The following is a 22,039-nucleotide window of genomic DNA, read 5'->3' on the forward strand; positions in this document are numbered from 1 at the left end:
TATCCCGGGTTTCGGCACCAAAAAATGTTAGTGAAAGTTCGAGGAATTGAGACGCTTACACGGAGGTCATGTCGAAAAACTTGTTTACTTCAGAATTAAAAATGGAAAGCAGCGACAGGAGGACATGACGAGGCTAAAATTTAAAACAATGTTCTCAGCACACTTAGTATGTTCTTCTGTTCAGAAAACAAAATAATTATTCTGTAACAAAGGTTACAACAAAGCTCTCTCTTAACTCTGCAGCTGGAGACTGAGATCCAGATGGTGTCTGAAGCCTATGAGAACCTGGCCAAATCATCCACAAAGAGGGAAGCTCTCGAGAAGACAATGAGAAATAAACTGGAGATGGAGGTGCGCAGGATGCACGACTTCAACAGGGATCTAAGAGGTGAGAACAAAACAGGGTAATTCAATGAAAAACATGGTTTAAAAGAGTAAAAGATTATGAAAGTAGTGTTCATGAATTGTACCTTGCCGCTGTATCACAATCTTATGAATGAGCGATGACTCCAAAGCATATTTGTGTTGTTGTTATTATTATATAGTGCATCAATTTGATGTAAACTATTATTAATTTTGTATTTTTTATTTTTTGGTAATACGCTTGAGAAATCAGTAAGAGTAGATCTGTTTATGGCTGACAGAGTGGAATGGATTACTGGATCACAGTCAGATATACCAGGTTTCAGTAGAGCACAGCTTCAAGACTTAATATTATTTCTGTCATGACTAGGCATGGGACGATAACCGGTTTCAAAGTATACCGCGGTTTGGAAAATTCACGGTTTCAAAACCACTAAAATTTTCTGTTATACCGTTCCTGCGGTATGCACAGTTTTTTTACGTGTCGTCAAAGACGGAAAGTGCCGGACTCCCTCAGTTGTGAGCAGTGAAGAGCGTAACGAGTCACACGACCCCTCCCCCTCTGAACAGCGGTCAGTGAGAGTCACCTGTGTGTAGGATGATGGCCGCATGAGGTGAATCCCTGAAACTTTTTCCCCCGTCGAAAAAGGCGAAGTCTGCTGTCTGGGAATTTCTCGGGTAACGTAGACCAATCATGTTCCGTACACGATGATGTTCCGTACAGATGCCGTTTTGGCGCCGATCGCTAAATAAATGCTTCCAGGTGGTACACAAACGATATATCTGTGTCGTCTTCATTTCTCCCTCTTTCACCCTCAATCAAGACAGAGACCCATTCGCCGGTTGTTTCAGTGTTGAAATAAATACTATTTTGCTTGCTACCGAGGCAGATAACATACCTAATTAACTAGCTAACGTCAACTAGTTTCCTCCCTCACATTACTTCACAGAGCGAGGAATAGCAGACTAAAGTACTACGTTTCTGCGATTTGGTACAATAAATTTAGCTGGTATCACATCTATAATTTTAAGCCTCCTGCCATTGTTTACATCTGTTCAAAATCACGTCATTTAAAAGAGAAACAAACTGCTGGCTCTCAGGTGTCTTTGCCACTGTTTGAGTGTTATACGGAGAGAGACCGTGTGTGTGTGAGACACAATCGCGCACTCTCCTTATGTGTATGTGCACACATCTTTGTACCTCACCGCTCATAACTTGGACTGAAAGATGAATGTGTAGAAAGTGAGCATATCTCCAAAAACCTTGTTGAGCTGCAGGTTTAATGACTGCATTTTTTATTTTTTACAGAAATTGTTTTGATTTGATTTTGATTATTGAGCTATAGGTTTAGGTTAAGTGACTGCATTTTCTATTTTTTTTCATTTAGAAGGATTTTTTTTTTTGCAGAAAATAATTTATGTATGTTCTGATTATTGTTGAGCTGCAGGTTTAGGCTCACTTAGAATTCAATTATTTATATTAATTATATTAATTATTTAGCCTGACATGTTTACCATTCCAAAATGTTCTATATGTTTCTTAAAAATAAAATGTATTGTGTTCAGTGGAAAAAACGTTGTTGTTTTTTACCCAGACATTTAAAAATAACATATTTTAGAGCTATAATCGCAATACCGTGATACCGTGAAATCGTGATATTTTTATCTAAGGTTATCAAACCGTCAGAATCTCATACCGGCCCATGCCTAGTCATGACACCTAGCATTGTAATGTACATGAAAATGTTAATGTTTTTGGTCTTGGTGGAATAGATCTGCTACACTGCTGCTGCTGCAGAGCAAGTACTATGACTTGTTACTGCCAATACATCCACAGGCGTGCTGTTGTGAGCATGTAAGAAATACTGCTGCTGCACATATAACACACATGAAATAACCCCCCATATGTAACCATACATGATTTCACCCCATAGGATAGGGTAAGGTGGAGGGTTTCTAAAGGGCGCTGCAACTGCTACAGCAAGCACTAGCCGAGTATTTGAATGTTAAGCAGTAAACTCATTGGCTGCTGATACGAAAAAAGAAACCTTGTGAATAATGATGTCATTATGTCAGATTGAGTTAGAATCGGACTGCGCCATCTTGAGTTTTATGACAGAACTTTGGATGTGTATGAAAATATTATGTGTCTGAAAATCCAATGGAGAAACACTATGGAGTCTGTAAATGAGAATGTTGTGGTGGTCCCACCTGACTGCAACATTCTGTCCTTTCTATTCAAAGAGGCTCCTTATTCTTATCCGAGTTCAAAGCATTTTAATTTTCATTTAGTTTGTTTTCTTCTATGTGATATCTCATGGCTCTGTATAGTATCTTTTGGAGTTCAAACCAAAGCAACAGTTTCTCGCTCTCATTCCTCTGCTGCTGTCAGCAGGCCCACTCTGCCTGAGTGTGGCCACCTCTACGATCATGCCTCACTGTGTTCTTTAGTCCAGCAGAGAACAGAGAAACCCTGATTTATGGCAGTATGCCCAGACTTTAAGTCCATAGGGAGCTCCCAGAGTTTTACAGCAAATTTTTCTTCTCTCTCTTGCCCTTCTTTCTTTCACCCCATGTTTCTCATATTTTCTGTAGCTTGATTTACTACTTTTGCTATTGTTCAAACCTAGATTGTGTGAAAGTAGATTTCTTACAATCAATAATTAGTGTTGTTTGCGAAGGCATCCATCTTTATTACTCTTGTTCATTTTGAGGGTCAGGGATTTCAACAAACCTCCGATCCTAACTGTTAAAATTCAGTGTATACTTTTTCCTAATATGTTTGTGCTGTGAACAAAACAAGTTGAAGTGTGCTGTTATTTTTTTGCAACTCCATCTTATCCACTTGTAGCATAATTTCCAACCAAAAATTTGATTTCCCATCTATATTTTAAATCTAGATTAGAATCTTAATTCTTTTGAGAGAGGCACTAAGGCACAGTGGGGGAAAGGCATTTGATTCTGGAATGCTCATCTCACAGTCTGGTTGACTTAACACAGGGGGAAATATTGTTTTAACGTTTGGCCTGCTTCCCTGATGAATGGTTTGCCATTGCAAAAAACTAGCAACCCCTACTATATAATGGCCTTTTTATCTGGGCCAGTTTTAACAGCACATCATGACTTATGTCAAGAACACTCTTTGGGAACTGGGCACATATAAAATGTTTGTTAGATTCTTGTTTTCCAATTTGCTGAGCAACCAGTCCCAATGGTATATCATTTGTGAGAAGAGGCCTGGAATATGAGCTTCATATTCTAGGGTGTTTTGGTAGGATGGAGAATATTCCACAAAGCCTCTGTTAAAACAATTACAGCTGTTTGTTGCATTTATTGAATGCATAAAGAAAATTCAATATTTTTATTTTGGTATTAGCATTTCGAAAAGGCTTTGTCATTACAAAACCACATTTTGTAATGAGAGGTCATATAAAGTTTCACATGAATACATCCGCATATAAAATCTGTTTGACACAGATTTGGTATCCTGTTTTCTAACACTGATTTAATCTCTCGCACATGACCAAACTTTATGAAGCATTGTGATATTTTTGAACCATAAAATTAGGGGAAAGTATGATTGTATTATGTCTGTCTTTCAATAGAGCGAATGGAAACAGCCAACAAGCAGCTCGCTGCAAAAGAGTGTGAAGGCACCGAGGACAATCGCAAAACCATCTCACAGCTTCTGGTTCAAAGTGAGTGGACCTCTAAATCTAGAAAAATCGAGCTAGAACTTCCTTGAAGCCAATGTGATCACTTAAATTAACCATAGATTTGTTTTGAAATACAATTAGTTGTAATATATTGGAAAAGAAAATGCTGAATGTACATTTTACTCATTTATCAGTTAAAGAGATTCAAAGAGAGAAGGAGAAGCAGGATATTGAGTTGAATTCACTTCGCTCCACCAACGAGGACCAGCGCAGACACATAGAGATCCGTGACCAGGCCTTGAATAACGCCCAAGCCAAAGTGGTCAAACTGGAGGAGGAGGTAAAGCTTACTGATAAACAATGGTACCCTTGTACAATTTTAGGAACTAATGTTACATGCTTTTATTCACTCCATAGTGTTTTTAAATTTACATGGATATATGCACATTTTTTAAAAACTACTTTTTTAAAAATAAAGCATACATTTTAAATCAGTCCAGGTTCTCACTCATCTGGTGTTCATTTAATTGCCTTCATGTCAAGAAAATTAATTTACGCTTTCTATGATTTTTGTGACCACATGTATGTAGGCTATATGTGTTCCCTTCCCCCTTGTGGTCACATTGTATTTTACTCTTTCAGAGCTAAGGAAATCTCAAAAGACTTCTGTTGTTTTTTTGTTTTGTTTTTTTAGCCAGGGAGTTGCTGAATCATACTGCCATCCAGAAGAAGGGCTGAGGCAGTTTGCCTGTTTGGCAGCCTTTCACTTGGCAGATTTTAGACAGGGCTTGATCTACTCCAGATACTTCACAAATTGCTTTAAGAATGCTCTGACCATTGAACAATATAGCAGAACAGATTGACTTTCAGGAAATAAATTAACATCTGTAAATATTTTCTGCTTATGAGTGTCTTATTGTTGATAAACAAAGTTGTGGGTGTACTTTATCGAAACCAGCATTAAATGGACATTTCATTGAGTCACAACCCACTTACCCTCAAACACATCCCTGTGGTACTCCACCACAATGTTTAAGCTCAACCTTCTTAAGGTCTTTGAAGCTCTTCCCGTCAGCTCCTCATTGCTGCAGTTAAGATCTTCAAGCTCAAATGAACCGTTGGCTGCAACTTTCTCTGAAACCACATAACCTTTACTGAGGCCAAAAAAAGCTTCAATAGGGAGAGAAAGCGAGAAAAAGCCTTCTAACCGAAGTAGCGTTGACGTTTCTGAACTCCGCTCTTGAGTGTTTGTAACAGTTGGAGTCTGTGGTTGAGCTCTTTTGGCGTTCTCCCAGATGGCCTTTTGGCCATCGCTGAACGGGGCACGCACCCTTGCGTCCCAAAATGCACCGGGCCGTTCCACTTTTGTTCTGCCCTGTCACAAACGCCCGCTTGTTCCCCCTAACAAAGCCTCTTGAGTTGTCTGCCATGAAAGGACTTGAAGATGGCTGAATTCTTGCCCTCTCCACCCACCACTTCCAAACGGGAGCCAAATACTTCTGTGCTCTCTCTCTCTCACTATGTTGTCCCCCCCTGAGCTAAATTGGGGCATTCATTTTGGCTGCAATTACGACCACTGGTGGATTTGAGAGATGTAGAGAAGAGAAAGAGAGGTTGAAGGATAAAAGGAGGCATTGTAAGGTGGATGGGGTCTTCTGGTTGCGGCGTCTGACCTGCATTCTCTGTGTTTGTACAGCTGAAGAAAAAGCAGGTATATGTGGAGAAGGTGGAGCGGATGCAGCAGGCTCTAGCACAGCTTCAGGCTGCTTGTGAGAAGAGAGAACAGCTTGAGCATCGGCTACGCACTCGACTGGAGAGAGAGCTCGAATCACTCCGAATGCAACAGGTAAGAGATGCACGTTATTCTCACTTAAACTTTTGATTTTAATCGAAATTTGACCACATTCTGCCCCAGAACTGTTTGTTATCTTGACAGCTATATATATATATATATATATATATATATATATATGTATGTGTATATGTGTATGTGTATATATATGTATATGTATTTCTCTGGACCCCAGTTTGAAAACCCTTTAAACTGCAATAAGTGCAACCAGTTATTTTTTTCTACATACACAACAGTCCTACATGGATGAGTCTCAGATGCAGGCAGCAGGAGCTCATGCTGTCATTGTGGAGATGAACCGTTTCCTTGTGTACCCTCTTCCTGTGTGTCCAATTTTTTACTGACCCCTAATCTGGAGGAAAGGTTGCAGCTCACCCTCCTATGTTAATGTGTGTGTTGAGCAAAGAGGAGGAGGAGTAGCAGACAGCTGTATTCTTCATTAGGGGCCCAGACACTGGACATCCTTCCTCTGTGGTGTTCCTTCAACCAAGACACCTGAAACAACCTTCAGATGAGATTAAAATACTTTTAGATCAGCAGTACTCAAATCATAGAGCCTGTTTACAGCTGGTCGCTTCAGGCATTTTCTCTGATTGCATGGCTATCCGATCATGAAAAGACCATGTGTGAATGCCCTCTGAAACACATTTGAGATGGATTTAAATCCAATCACTCAAACCAATTCAGGGGGTAGTCTGGGCTGCATTCCAGACAAGCTGGACAAGTGTAAATGCATCTTACACATAGCAGTCCACATTGAGTATACTCAACTCACGATTGATTACAATAGAGTTGAATGTTAGAATGTTTCTAAACTAACAGCGCACTACTCTAATAAGCATAAAATGCACAGCTCTAACAAAACATTGAACTTTTCCACACAGGAAACTCAAGTTCAGTGCAAATTCTGCCTCATAGACTCATAGAGAAAGTTAAGACTTCATGGATTTAGTTTAGAGTTCAGAAGTTTTGTGTATGTGGCTGAGTAACGCTATCAGGATGAGCTACCAACCTAAGGTTAAGGTTTATTATTTGTGTTGTGTAGGCAATCAGCACTGTGAATGACATGACTAATGCAATCTTTAGAAGCAGCTGTGTAGGCAGGATTACTGATTTGGGAAAAAATTGATTGCAATTAGTTTGATGTTAGCCTGTTGCTAAGCTACTGGTGTGGAAGTCAAAGTCTAAAAGTAGACCGCATATGCAAATATTTTGTAAAATTGTTCATTTTAATTACATATAGTCTGATTTATGTTTTTTACTGTTACTTTCTATACAAGACTCAACACTTCTACAGATTGATTCTGATAAAGTTTGATGTTAGCATGTTGCTAAGCTATGCCTAGTATTGCTTGGTGCTCAATAGGCATAAAATACATTTTTCAGTGGATTGCATTGTAAAGAGTTGATTTTTAGTCTAAGCCAGTTGGTTGTTTTAACTAGCTTAAATGGGGAAACATATATTTTTAATGACATTTTATTCAGAATTGATTTACTTAACTAAGATTTATTAATGGTTCTTTCTGTCTCTCTCTCTCATTCTCACAGAGGCAGGGTGGTTCTCAGAACCCAGTTAGTCCTGAGTTCAGCACAGCGGCTCTGATGGAGCACCTGAGAGAAAAAGAGGAGAGGATTTTGGCCCTGGAGGCCGACATGACCAAATGGGAGCAGAAATACCTGGAGGAGAGCGTCATGAGACAGTTCGCGCTGGACGCCGCTGCTTCTGTGGCCACACAGAGGTACACAAGTTCACTACTATACACTAAACCTACAATGTAGGAATATAGAAAGTTATTTAAGATTCATCAACATTTTCATCCTGAAAACTAACAATGAAAATATATTTTTTACCTGAAATGGACATTATTGGACCTAAAATGCATAAATGGACATATGGGACCCCCTCGAGAATGAGATGGTACATCTCAAGGGGTTAATCCTAATACATTTTTTGCATAACACTAAACTAAAACTATATAGTTATTATACGATTACTGAAACTATATAACATAAAACTAAAAGTTGAAATTACTATTAGATAAAAATAGAAGTAAAACTATCTATGACCATTTATAGAAACTGAAACTTAACTGAAATTGAAAGCAAACTACGAATAAAAGTAACCAGTGAAAATTGACTGAAAATCTACTCAGATCCTCATTGGTTTTTATATTTGTTTATTTTCTAACCTATACAGAGACACGTCCTCTGCTATCATCAGCCATTCCCCCAGCAGCAGCTACGACACTTCGGTGGAGGCACGTATCCAGAAAGAAGAAGAGGAGATCCTCATGGCTAACCGCCGCTGTCTGGACATGGAGAGCAGGATCAAGAACCTGCATGCTCAGATCATAGAGAAGGACGCCATGATAAAGGTACTGCATCAGCGCTCGCGGAAAGAGCCAGCCAGCAAATTAGATGCCCCTGCCATGAGGCCCTCCAAGTCCCTCATGTCCATAGCTATGGGCACCGGCAGCTCCAGCGGCTCCGGGCTGCTGTCACACTCTCTGGGTCTCAGCGGAAGCAGCCCCATCACGGAGGAGCGCAGGGAAGACCGCAGCTGGAAGGGCAGTCTGGGTAGGTGCATGAGAAAGACATCTGAAATGCATTACTGGTGGGACTGTTTAACCCTCAGAGAGGCCCCAGTTGTAAAGTAGCCAAAGAAGTAATAAAATAAATATTGCTTATAGTTATGATAAATAGTTACGATAAAATAACAAGATTAAAATATTTTAACGCAGTTAACGCACTGACCCCGTCCCCAGAACTGTATGTCATCTTACATTTCATACAGTTGACTGTTGACAAAAATGATGCAGGGAAACAACACCATAAATGCAGTTATGCTTCCAGAATTCAAGATATTGGTGCAAAAAATGCCCCTGTATGAGTTTTAGTCTCATATTTATATGATACGTTAAGTGATATCACATAAGCAGGGAGAGCAATATTACATGAGTGCTGATTTGTCCCGAGTTTGCCCCATATCACAAGATTAAATTTCAAACACAATATTATATGTTTTTGCTAAATTTTGCAGAGAACATATTACCTTAAAAGCCATAGTAGAACTGTTGTGCGTCTCCGACCAACACAGCGGTGTCTAGTTTCTGAATGAATCTGCGTTTTGAACGAATCGTGTGAACCAGTGATTCAAAGGCCTATTCATAGGCCCTGTCCCAAATGGAACACTTCATGTGCACTTTCGGTCTTGCGGACTTACAATGGCTGCCGTGCGCGTGTCCATTAAGTCCACGAGACCATAGGGTGTCCCATTCCACATTCAGAAGGGTGCTTGCGAGCACCCCTTTGCAGGCCGGTATGTGCCCTCGATCCGCACTGGGGCGAGCTCCGCGGCAGACTTCTACCCGGCATTACGTCACGAAAGTACAGACTCCGAGGAAGACCGCAAGGGTTTAGGGTGCCATTTGAGACAGGGCCATAAAGAGAGCTGTTTACTTCATTCCTGAATGAATGAATGACTCGTACAGACATTCACCGCCACCTGTTGGCAGATTTAGTTTCTTATTTAGAGTATCATTTCATTAAAAAAATTATAATAATAATAAAAACGCTTCTTTTGTGGAACATAAAATAAGATATTTTGAAGACTGTTAATAAAGCTGTTTTGGTTATCAGTGACTTTCATTGTATGAACAAAATATACTGAGCTGTTTCTCAAATCATCATCTTTTTTGTTCCATAGTTTGTTAGACTGTTGCAGCCTAAATGTTTATGTGTAATAAATTTTATGTTGAATCAAATAAAATATTTCTTTCTAAAGCTACAATTTGTAATGTTTGACCGATTCCGTAACATTTGAACTAAAAAATAAAGATGGTGTCTGAAAGTCGTTCTTTCCACTTTTGATGCAATTTCTAGTGAGAAATTGTAGTAAATTATTCACTTATCACCAAAACTGTATTTGCAGCCATAATGTATTTATAATGTATTAATGTATGTCTTTTATCCACTCGTATCTGAATTGTTCACGCTCTTCATGTTCCAGGTGTTCTGCTCGGCCCAGAGTTCAGAGGTGACTCTCTGAGGACAGAGTCCATCTCCTCCTCTCCATCTCCAGTCCTGCCAACCGCCACACACTCAAAGACTGGCAGCAGAGACAGCTGCACCCAGACGGAAAAGGGTCAGGAGGCCAGCAAGCCGAGCACACCTGCCCTGCAGAGCGTATCCGGACCGAGCCGGATCAGCAGCCCGAGCCCAGTCTACATACCCGACCGCATCGCCGGTACAGCACACACACAAAATCACTTATTACAGATAATAAACTAGTGTTTTCTTCAGGTTTTGTTTTTATAATGAGAAACTAACCCCGCAAACGCTAATAACTAGTTGAGTGCTAATTGATAGCAACAGCACAATAGAAAATTTGATCAAATTGTCAATCACATGACTTTAAAAAAACAAACAAACATGCAATTCATACATACAGTAACTCAAATACACTTCTACTTCATAAAGTTAAAGAAATATTAGGGTTATGTAGCTCCTGATATAAAGAAAAAAATTATTGAAAAGAAAATTCTGTATTTTGGCATAATCTATTTTAATTATTTAATAAATGGACTGAAGCAGTTTTGTTAAAATATTATAAATATTTAAAGTAGCACTTTCTGCATCAACATGCCAGGGAAAATTGTGATACAAATATAAAATGCTTGAAAATGTTGGATTATTTTACCTTTTATAACAAGGTGTCACTGGTTGGTTGGAAAAGTCATGTAGTGCAACATAATATTTCAGGTTAGAGTCTATAATATATTTATTTATTTATTTATCTACTTGTTTTCTTTTTATTTACTAAAAGAAACTTGAACCTCTTTCACTTGCACTCTCTATTCTCTTTCTATTCTATCTACTTGTTTTCTTTTTATTTATTATAAAAAATATTATAATATTATCACAGCACTTACATATTATTGCTCTTTTTTTGGTTTTGATTGCTTCTGTTGTCCTTATTTGTGAGTCGATTTGGATAAAAGTGTAAATAAGTGTGTGTGTGTACATGTATTCAAGGAAAATAAAGTTACATTGCATGACATTTTTGGAGTCATTATATGTTTTTTTTTTTTTAAACCATACGAACCCAAGATGAATACAAAGAGTTTTTTGCTTTTGTCTTGGACACTCTTTTTATCCTAACATGATTGCATGTTTCTTTGTCTGTATAGATGTGCCAGTATTTCACAGCAGTACATTAGAGAGGAGAGCGCCAGTGCAGTTGCTCCCGCAGCAGAGCCTGCCGCCGCCACTCCCAGCGCAGGACGTGGACAGTGAGATGGTGGAGATACTCATCTGATCACACACACGTTGATAAAGAAACAACTCTAAGCAGGTGAAGGAATCCGTGCACTTCTCTTCTCTCCGTTACTCTCAGATTGTCAGGATGCTTAGGAATGCATTCAAATCTGCGAACAACAATATACGACGTCATTTACGATCAACACTCTTTTTGTACAGTATTGTCTGGTGGTCTTTTTTTCCCCTCCAGACCCTCGGACCAAATAAATTGGCATAATTTTTTTTACATTTATTGCACTACTTTGTGTTTGTTTTTACATATTTTTTTTGGGTATGCAATTGTTTTGTTGTGTATATGTACTAATAATACAAATGTGGCACTTGATTATCAAGCGATATGGTGACTAGCTGAACAGTTGTTACATGTAAATACTGAATCGGAATACTGTAAAACTGAATGTCGTAGGGCCTTTTGTATTCTAGGACGCATTGTCTGTACAGCACGTACTGTACGCTTCACCGCGCACTGTTTAAGAGCAATGGACCAACAAGCGTTTACCTGTCCACAAGCTCATGTATCCGTATGTGAAAGTATGAGTGACCCAACTGGTTTTGGGTTTGTCTGTGTCAGAGTCTGTAGTTTTCCAATCAGAACTGAGGTCCATCATTCCAGTAGAGCTACAGCAGCCACAACGTGCCTTGAGTGCGAGGCACCACACTTAGCACGTGGTGGTATTTCCCGGTCTGTCCTTTCACCGTTTGGAAAGCCTCCAAATCTGTTGTTTCAATGTGATGGTTACTCCTTATTCCTCGTTTTATTTTGTAGATAACAAATTAGCTTTTTTTCCAGTCTCGTGGTTGCAAGACAGACATTTAGCTCTTGACCAAAGGAATCCGTTAAAAAAAAGACAAATTAACGCAAATAAAGCAGGGCCAAGCAACGATCCTCATGTTATTTAGAGGGTCTGATGTAATTCAAGATTACATGGATGTGTAAATGAGATTCTTCCATGAAATCAGTAAATATCTATGAAACCATCTGATTTCAATGCTTTTATTATTTTGTCATGTGCTTTAAAGGTTTCAGAATTTCTTCAGAACGACCTCTGGATCTAAATTGTAAGTGATTTTCTGCTTGATGCTCAGTCCCTGACGCTTACGCACGTCATTGTGACGTCTGTTCGATATGTGCGTTTTCATCTGGAACATGTCACATTTCAAGTGTTTGCACATCTGAACCATGTTTCTAAAACGTTCCCTGGCAGATGTTACAACAACATTGAGCTGATTTATTTGTGAATTCACTCGTGTTTCTCAGGTGCTTATAAACAAATATGACAAATAGTCAAATAGACAAATAGTCTCGAAGATGTCTTGCAGTGTATTTTTGTCATTTCTGAATGAATAAACATTCAAACGCAAGTTTTTAAAGCAGGTCATCATGTCAAAGAACTCAAAACTTCAGATGAATAATTCTAGATGTTCAAAACTTTAGTATTTAGTATTAATATTTACAATTCCACTCAAAAGTTTGGGGTCTGTAAGATTTTTTTTTTTCTAAATTCTATTTTAATATATTTATGTATTTTAATCCTGTGATAGCAAAGATGAATTCTCACCAGCCGTCACATGATCCTTTAGAAATAATTCTAATTTATTGATTTGGTCCTTAAGAAACATTTTTTATTTAAAGGTTGAACACAGTTGCGCTGCTTGATATTTCTTTTGTATCAATATTTTCTGAATATTAATAAGATCCTAATACATTTTCTGCTAGATAAAAGTAAAATTAAAAAAAAAAAAAAATCGTACTAACCCCAAACTTTTGAGTGGTTAAACTTGGCACTAAGCAAATTTTGCCCCCTGTAGGACACACAAATTATTGCAGTATAAAACCCATTCCTCTTAAGGGGTCAGCTGGTGCAGGAAATGTCTTGTTTTGAGCCAATCATCTGAGCCCTAAATGCCATGTGACTAATGTGGAGCCATTATATAATGATTTCGAAAATACAGAGCTAAAGAAATAAGATCCAACATAGCAGTTTCATGTTTTTGGTTAAGAGACAACCACATAGAATTCTAATAGAATCAAACCTGATTAAAAACATTTTTTTATATATATATATTTTCCCTAAATATTTGATTTCATTTTTTTTTTTTTTTTGTGGAAACATGGACCAAATTCACTTGCAAGTAATCAAGTATTTGAGCACAGTCTCAGTTCAGCACATTGTGTGCGTTGGTACTTGACATTTTGTACACAATCAGTCTTTTCTCATTCGCTTGAGAGATAGAAACTAGTTATTTGTCTTCCTTCCTGTCTTTTTTTCGATTAAAATCTGAAAGAAGCATTTCCAGCATTGTTAGATCACCCATTGTCAATGCTCAACAGCTGTGTATTTAAGACAATTTCAGCAAGTTTGAAGAGCACTAATCTAATTTGGGCACAAACTAAGACAATGGACCAAAGAGTGGACTGAGACAAAGGTGGAACAAAATACTGATAAACAAGCTCATTACATTTCAAATACAGTACCCTGAATGCAAACTGATACTGTCCCTATCATAATAAGCTTTAAACTGGTCTACATACAGAAAAAACCCTCAGGAGTTAAAGTTTAACCGTACTGGTCAGTGATTGTGAGGCTAATCTGGTCAAGCAAGTCAAGATTTCATTACCACGTTTATCAGTTTGTTCCACCTGAAGCCTCAGTCTTATCTAAACAATTCTTGATGGTCTTGCTACATTTGATACTTTATAGTTTGAGTTTCTAAAGAAGAATGTGTTGGTCCATCTCAGGACGAATAATGAGAATGTGTTTTTGTATTATTTTGTATAGTATGTACCCTTATGTCCCAATCAATGGGCATTTTACTTTTTTTTTTTCCTCACGAGGAATGTTTTTACGTTCATTTCACTAGTATTGGTTTCATTACAAAATGTCACTCTAGTTGCTGCTTGACAATGTTTTTACTGTACAATGATGATTAATTTGAATTCAATTGTATTCCTATTCATCATTTCTTATCTTATCTCATGCAGATTTTGTATAAGGCTTTGCATTTTTCATTTGGTTTATAGTCTAAAGCGTTTCAATAACTTTTTCCTTGGTTAATTTAATTTTTTAATAAACTGATCCATTTGCAGTGTCTAGTTGTTCTTTGTCAGGCATCATGTGAATGAAAAATTTGCTAATTTAATGTTGACATTGAGAGAACGAGACATCTGAGACTCATTACAATTTTTATTATTTCAAATATACATCAGGCTGGGTAAATTAGTTAAAACAGATGAAGGCTATTCAAATGTCTAACTGGAAGAAAAAAAAAGGAAATATAAATATAAACATTCATTTTTATACTTTCATAAATACTTGTAAAGGTTTGTAAAGCATGCATTTACTTAATTTGCAGAATAAATCAAATACAAAAAAGAGCCACAGGGACTGCATTACTGAAACTCTCACGAGGAGTTCCTCAAAGTGGCCCGTGTCCCTACTGTGATCACGTGACCCATCCGAGTGCTTTCTAAACCATCCGTTTACCATAGTTTAATGAAACAAATTGAGTAAATCTCTATAGAAAAATGTGCAGCTTTGTACTTCCCAGTAAACGGCTCTGCTGCTGTAGTAGTGCTGTCTCTATAGTGTAGTGTTGTGAGGAGTCATCTGCGCATCCACAGCCAGCCGTTGATCAGACAGGCAGACAGTAACAGAGAGAACAGCACCAGCTCCGTCTGTCTGTGCTCTGCGTTCTGTCTCTCCAGCCCTGCTATCCTCCTGCTCATCTTCACCACCTGAACCAGTCAAATCAATGTCATCCACACGATACATACTGGGGTTTGTAAGATTTTGTTTTTAATATATTTTTGTCTGATGCTCACTAAGGCTGCATTTTGTTGATCAATAATATAGTAAAAACAGTAATGTTGTAAAATAGGATTAGAATTTAAACTTAAGTGGTTTTGAATATATTTTAAAATGTCATTTATTCCTGTGACTGCAAAGCTGAATTTTCAGCAGCATTATTCCAGTCTTCAGTGTCACATGATCCTCCCGAAATCATTCTAATATATTGATTTGCTGCTCAATTATGAACAATGGTTCTTATCAAGGTTGAAAATGTTTTTGCTACTTAATATATTTGAGTAAACAGTCATACATTTTTTTAGGATTCTTTGTACTTTCACAGAAAAAAAAAAAAAGTAAACCTTTTCTGTAGCACTGTACATGTCTTTACTGTCACTTTTGAACAATTTAATGTGTCCTTGCTGTATAAAAGTATGATATATATACACATTTTGTGATAGTTAAAAGCCAATCAACCAATATTTCAAGGGGAAAAAAGATAAAGTTCATTTGCTTGTAATTTGGACTACACTCTGGCTTTTGGTTATATGTTGACTTTGGTTTTATATATGTGTGTATATACAGTGCCCTCCAAAAGTATTGGAACAGTGAAGACAAAATTGTTCTGTTGGCTGTGGAGTCAAGACATTTGCAAATATGATGAAAAGATGAATATGAGACGAAACTACAGAATGTCACATTTTATTATTAGCCGTTTCAACACATACATGTTTTACCAAATAAAAGAACAGCACTTTTAGAGTTCATCCCACTCATTGATGTGAGCATAAGTATTGGGACAGTTGAACATAAGGCAGATATAAAAGATTAAAAGCTATTATTTAGTTGCAGATCCCTTGCGCACAATCACAGCAGTGAGTCTGTGACCCATAGACATCAGCAGACTCTTGCTCTCATCCTTTCAAATACTTTTCCCAGCCTTTAATGCAGCCAATTCCAATTGTTGCTTGTTTTGGGGAGTTTCTGCCTTTACTCTCCTCCTCTTCTTCTGGTGAAATTCATGTTCAATCGGATTTAAATCTGGAGATTGACTTGGGCAATCTAAGACTTTCCATTTCTTTGCCCTTATAAACTCCTTGACTGAACTGGCAGGTGTTTTGGGTCATTGTCCTGATGCAATATGAAGCACTTCCCAATGAATCTGGTGGCATTTTCTTGAATATTGGTAGGCAAGATGGTTTTGTACCCTTCCAAATTCATTCTGCTACTGTCATCATACATTAAGTCATCAGTATGACACCACCATGACACCACCTCCACCATGCTTTACAGATGAGGCTGTATGCTTGGGATCGTTTACAGTTCTCTTTTTTTTCTCCACATTTTTGCTTCCCATCACTTCGATAAAGGTTCATCTTTGTCTCATCGGTCCATAAACACAGTTCCAAAACTCTTCTGGCTCACCTTTGTGCTTTTTTGCAAACTCTAATCTTGCCTTTCTATTTTTGGAGCTGGTCAGAGGTTTGTATCTTGCTGTGTAGCATCTGTAATTCTGTGTCAAAGTCTCCTGAGGACAGTAGATTGTCAGAGCATCACCCCAGCTTTCTGGAAGTTGTTGGTGATTTTACAGACACGTCTTTTAGGGATCATTTTCACAGCTTTTATGATTTGTCTGTCATCGACTACTGTTGTTTTCTCAGCCGATCAGGTCGTTGTTGGTTGCTGGTGGTTTCCAAACTCTTGATTTCTCCATGCCCTTTGTTTTTGCTAGAGCTCTAATTGACTTCCTCTTTTCTTTTAGCATCCAAATTGCTTGCTTTTCCCTCAAAGTCAGCTCCCTCGTCTTCATCCTGGTTTGTGTATATCATCATCAAATGCATGATTCAGAATGCAGAAGTAATGGATATAACTGATACGACACATTCCCTGCTTTAAATATCTGAAGAATTAATGCAACAGGACACAGCTGATCACTTAGAAAGACCTGTGAGGCAACTGTTCCAATACTTATGCTCACATCAGATAGAGGGATGAAACTCTAAAAGTGCTGAACTTCTTAGCTGGTAAAACATCTATGTGTTGAATCACCCAATAATAAAATGTGACATTCTGTAGTTTTGTCTCATATTCATCTTTTAATCATTTGTAAATGTCTTGACTCCACAGCCAACAGAACAATTTTGTCTTTACTGTTCCAATACTTTTGGAGGGCACTGTATGTGTGTGTGTGTATATAATTTTTAATTTTTTTTTACCAAACATGATTCTAATAATAATTTGGCAAAATTATAAACTCCCAAATAAGAAAATCACTGTTGCTAATTGACTAAACACAGACAGAAATATCACCAGGTCAATTAATAGCGGTCAATATTTTAGTTATAAACTTTAATTATACTTTAACCAAAATATACATAACAATTATTCCCTGTAACATTGAGTGTCAAGTACAGATTTGTAGAGTACTGTATTGCACATTATGAATGAGTGCATTGTTTCTCAGTGAAATCTGAACTTGTGGTCATTGTGAAGCTCCAGCACTCACCTGTCTGCGGAGCACCATGAACTCGACAGCAGCACCTGTGTCCTCTTCAGGACTGAGCCAGAACTCCTGTGAGGCACTGTGGGACAAAAATAGATGTTAACAAAAACTTCAACATCTTTCCACTGAAACGTACATAATGCCCTTCCTTACATCACCTTACATGACTGATTTACTTCATTCAACGGGCTTCCAACACAATCTCTTATGATAAAAACCCTACATTAACAACTAAACAGGAAGTGTTTGCTTGCTCTTGGATCGCCATACAGCAGCATTCCATTATTGTATACATGGAAATTGCATGAGCCACTGTCACCTTGTCCTGCTTTGATCAGGTTGAACCTCCACAGCCTGAGAGGGTTGGTTTTCTGGGTAACCAAACCTTAAAACACAAGAGAGACACCAGGAACCACAGCAGTCCACAATGAACATGATTTCGTGAACAATTCCATTCAAAATGAGAAGAAATGGGGAACTAAAAGCTCAAAGCTCAGTTTTAGAATGTTAAGGTGCTTGTTAGTTGCTCAGGTAAAGCAATAGCAGTGAATTCAATCAAAGCCCAAAGCTCTGATGTGAATTTGCAGGCATGAAAGGTGCACCAACTCTAGGATCCTGACAGGAAGCCTAGTCTGAGGCAGCTTCATCAGAAACATCAAACCAAACAACAGGGATTCAAAGGTCAGAATAGCTGAATATCCCAGGTTAGTTAGAGCCCACAAGCGCAGGAAGGGGACAAGCAGGGCATGAAGGATGAGGATCCGTGTCACCTGGAGGAGTATTTTTTGGTGACGGTCTGGAGGAGTTTCTGAGACGCCTGCTGGCCCAGCTCCTTGGCGGCCTGCAGCATGCTCTGTGGGGACAGCAGGTTGGGTGGGATGGAGGGGAGTCCCGGGGGCTTTGGTGGGGACGGGTCTGTATGCATGACAGGTGGACGTCCAATAATGCGGCTATTGCGGACAGGGCGGGAGAGTACGGACATAGAGGAGCACGGCTGTTATTTAAAGACTGATACTAACACTGACACTAGCTGTATCACACAAACCTGGCACGCTTCATTTGTACGGGTTTGTTTAAATAATAAATGTCTCATCAGATAAATGAGTCTGGTAAATAAGCTTCTCATTTAGCACAGAAGGTGGGTGAGGTGAACTGACCAAATGCAACAGTCAATCTCTCCTGCCCTCTAGAGGCTGTTTAGTGGTAGTGGGACATGTATATAAAGGCTATGAAATGGATACATACTGAATATAATTCTCTGGGAAAATATCTGGAAAATTTTGTATTAGGGTAGCTGACAATGAAATACATTTTGAAAGTTGCTTAAATCTAAATTTAAAACAACATTTGCTAGTTCTTTTATAATAATGCCACTTTTATAAACTCATTAACTTAGAGACTAATAGACTATGTTGTACTTTTTGTATGTGTCATACCTGGACCATTTAAAAATGGAAACTAGAAAAAGCTAAAATTGTGATTAAAAACTTTGAACCTGTTGATCTGTTACAGGACCTAATATATACACTTTTGCTTATACAATTTAACTTAGAATCATGATGTTGAGAATAAAAGACTATGTAGGATAGTGTCAAGCGCCAATTTGTAAATTATTATGTACACTGTACTCATGTAATACGAAATATGTTTTTAAGGATATACACCAATATACATATTGAAATGTACTGTGCAAAATTTTTTCTTCTTTATATTTTCAAATAAAATATAAAGACATTTATATTTGACAGCACAGACAATTGTTACAAAACAGAAAAGAATCCTGCAAAAAATGATTTTAAAAATTAAGCAGCAAAAAACTGTCGTCAACACTGATAATACTGAACCATTATTAATAACTGAAAACAAATTAAAAAAAATAATAATTGAGCTCAAAGTCAAATCAGAATGATTTCTAAAGGTTCATGTGGCAGTAATAACTGCTAAGAACTCAGCATTGCCATTACAGTAAATATATATATTGTGTACTATTCTGGTCAATAATATTTGTCAGCTTCTTGGTATATTTATATATATAACAGAGCATTATAACTCTATAATAATATGATTCCCACAAAGTGCTTCAGCACTCAAGTAAATAGTGAACTGGACTTACGGAGACTGTGAGTGGAGTGTTTGTCTGGAGTGTGTGGGGGTTCCAGGTGGGGTTCGACCAAAGGCTTGGTCACTGTAAGACCTTCGCAGTGGACTCTGTGACACATTACGAGCAATATCATGAACTGGAATGAATCCATTTATTACCCTCACTGACATTTATATATATATATATTTTTAAATGGCTCAAGTCATCCAACAACCTTTTTTACACCTTTCTATTATTAATGTAATGTAAACTTTACTCTACACATCACATAAAAGCAAAACAAATTGTGATTGGACACTTCACGCCCCAATTTATGTCACTTTTGCCACTTAGTCAAGGGTTTAGCTATGTGAGACTACCTGGACAGGCTCTCTCATGAACTCCCTGTCCCAGGACCCGTGCTGCAGGTCCCACATTGATGAAGTGTGTTTAGTGAAGAGAGGTCGTGGACTCAGATCAGGAACATCTGTTAAAAAACGTAAGACACATTTTGGAAAAATATACACTAATAGTAATTATGTTTTTGAAGGAAGTAACTCACAAATCTTGCATTTATTTGACCAAAAACACAATGAAAGCATTAATGATGTGAAATATTAGTCCAATTTAAGAGCTGTGAATTTTAATATATTTAGAAATTTAATTTATTCCTGTGATAGCAAAGCTGAATTTTTACTCCAGTCTTCAGTGTCATATGATCTTTCAGAAATCATTCTAATATGCTGATTTGGTGGCTCAGTTATAATTGGTGTACAATTATTAATAATGGTTCTTTTTATTAACATCAATATTGAAAAGAGTTTTTGCTTTTTAATATTTTTGTGGAAACTGTGAAAACTGTGAACTTTTTGCGGGATTCATTGACGAATAGACAGTTCAATGAACAACATTTATTTAATGTAGAAATCTTTTTTAACGTCATAAATGTCTTTAACTTCACATCACTGTTTTTACTGTATTTTTGATCAAATAAATCAACTACACATTCATGTGTGAGACCCTGGACCACAAAACCAGTCATAAGGGTCCATTTTGTGAAACTGAGATTTATACATATGAAAGCTGAATAAATAAGCTTTTCATTGATGTATGGTTTGTCAGGATAGGACTGAGATACAACTATTTGAAAATCTGGAATCTGAGGGTGCAAAAATATAAAAAATTGCCTTTAAAGTTGTTCAAATGAAGTTCTTAGCATTGCATATTACTAATCAAAAATAAAGTTTTGACATTTACGGTAGAAAATATTTACAAAATATCTTCATGATCTTTACTTAATATCCAAATGACTTTTTGACCCATACAATGTGTTGTTGGCTATTGCTACAAATATACCTGTGCTACTTATGACTGGTTTTGTGGTCTGGATCATTACTGAAAATAGAAAGTCTGAACTATGACCAATATGCAGTCTACCTGTTAAGGCCAGTCTGTCTGGGATGTGCATGCTGTAGGCAGCAGGTAGCTCTTCATGTCTTTGGTCTGCAGGCTCGTGCTCGTGCGCGTGAGGCGATGGACCGACCCTCAGCCGCTCGGGCACTCGCATCCTCTGGCTCATGACCTCAGTGAAGTACGGGTCATGCTCGCGCATCGGAGGACCATCACCAAAATACCCTGGAGAAGCCATAACTAGCCTAATGCCAGTAAAGGGAATTAGACTGACCGCATGGCACAACATCCAATGTTAAGCTGAGTTACGTGAGCAAAACAAACACATGGACTGAAATAGATTACAAAATAAAGTCATCATGGCAAGTAATTTTTTTAAAGAACCATAATGTACTAGCAAACGCTCAAGATAGCTGCTGCTTGCTGGCTGTAATATATTCAAAGTGACCCATGTGTTTTCAGATAGAGGTCAGCCATCAAGACCGTTCCCTTATGACCTACAGTCTCCAAGATAGACGTCAATTCTCAACTAAGCAGTTTAACATTTCTATACAGCAACACACTGTTGAACAGACACCTGTTGATTACAGCTCGCGGGCTAAATTTGTCAACTCATAACGTTACATGGTAATGTCCACGGCTTGGAATAAGCGGTATGGTTTGGTTTTTCCACTCAGACCTTTGAATATCTCCTAACGATACAATAGCAAACAGTAAACAGAGCGTTTAAGTGTTTTGGCTGAATAAAAACACTTCTTTAAACTTCCAACAAGCTGTTCAACCCACCTTCATGAAGTTCACGTCGACTGACGTACGTGACGTCATATGACTGCGAGCAAAAGTGGGCGGCGCATACGTGCGACTTTTTAAAATACTAAGCAAAAATATTCCTTCTAAACATGGCAATTTACTTAATATATCTTGTTCCTGTGACAACTCTATACACACAAAAAAAAAAAAAAAGAGAAAATTGCCAAAGCAACTCGCGGACATCTGCTTAGCAAATTCATGTTCTTTGTCATGAATTAATGCAATAATAATAAAAATCAGACATAGGCTACATAGAGC

The 22,039-nt window shown here is 37.9% G+C and overlaps 2 protein-coding genes across 9 annotated transcripts in view; one reads left to right on the top strand and one right to left on the bottom strand.

Annotated features, from left to right (window-relative positions):
• amot (angiomotin) overlaps window positions 1-14,277 on the top strand; it is a 43,793-nt gene extending 29,516 nt beyond the window's left edge. For all 6 annotated transcript variants that reach the window (XM_058759028.1, XM_058759026.1, XM_058759025.1 and 3 more), the window contains 8 exons: window positions 244-388; window positions 3,969-4,061; window positions 4,214-4,359; window positions 5,716-5,865; window positions 7,420-7,610; window positions 8,069-8,448; window positions 9,881-10,117; window positions 11,061-14,277. In XM_058759028.1, coding sequence (XP_058615011.1) covers window positions 244-388; window positions 3,969-4,061; window positions 4,214-4,359; window positions 5,716-5,865; window positions 7,420-7,610; window positions 8,069-8,448; window positions 9,881-10,117; window positions 11,061-11,188 — 1,470 coding nt within the window. In that variant the 3' untranslated portion in view covers window positions 11,189-14,277. The remainder of the gene's footprint in view (window positions 1-243; window positions 389-3,968; window positions 4,062-4,213; window positions 4,360-5,715; window positions 5,866-7,419; window positions 7,611-8,068; window positions 8,449-9,880; window positions 10,118-11,060) is intronic.
• An 80-nt stretch (window positions 14,278-14,357) lies between these two features.
• LOC131529366 (mitochondrial fission factor homolog B) lies at window positions 14,358-21,840 on the bottom strand. Of its 3 annotated transcripts, XM_058759033.1 has the most exons (8): window positions 21,758-21,840; window positions 20,999-21,216; window positions 19,942-20,048; window positions 19,595-19,689; window positions 18,252-18,431; window positions 17,801-17,866; window positions 17,485-17,560; window positions 14,358-14,926 (listed from the first exon to the last, which is right to left on the bottom strand). In XM_058759033.1, the coding sequence occupies exons 2-8, from the start codon at window positions 21,207-21,209 to the stop codon at window positions 14,795-14,797; spliced, it is 867 nt and encodes a 288-aa protein (XP_058615016.1). In that variant the 5' UTR covers window positions 21,210-21,216; window positions 21,758-21,840; the 3' UTR covers window positions 14,358-14,794. The 3 variants fall into 3 exon arrangements, with proteins under 3 accessions (XP_058615016.1, XP_058615017.1, XP_058615018.1); XM_058759034.1 differs by lacking the exon at window positions 18,252-18,431; XM_058759035.1 differs by lacking the exons at window positions 17,801-17,866; window positions 18,252-18,431.
• Window positions 21,841-22,039: the final 199 nt, after the last annotated feature.

The sequence above is a fragment of the Onychostoma macrolepis genome, chromosome 21 (genome assembly GCF_012432095.1).
Source record: "Onychostoma macrolepis isolate SWU-2019 chromosome 21, ASM1243209v1, whole genome shotgun sequence".
Classification (NCBI taxonomy): domain Eukaryota; kingdom Metazoa; phylum Chordata; class Actinopteri; order Cypriniformes; family Cyprinidae; genus Onychostoma; species Onychostoma macrolepis.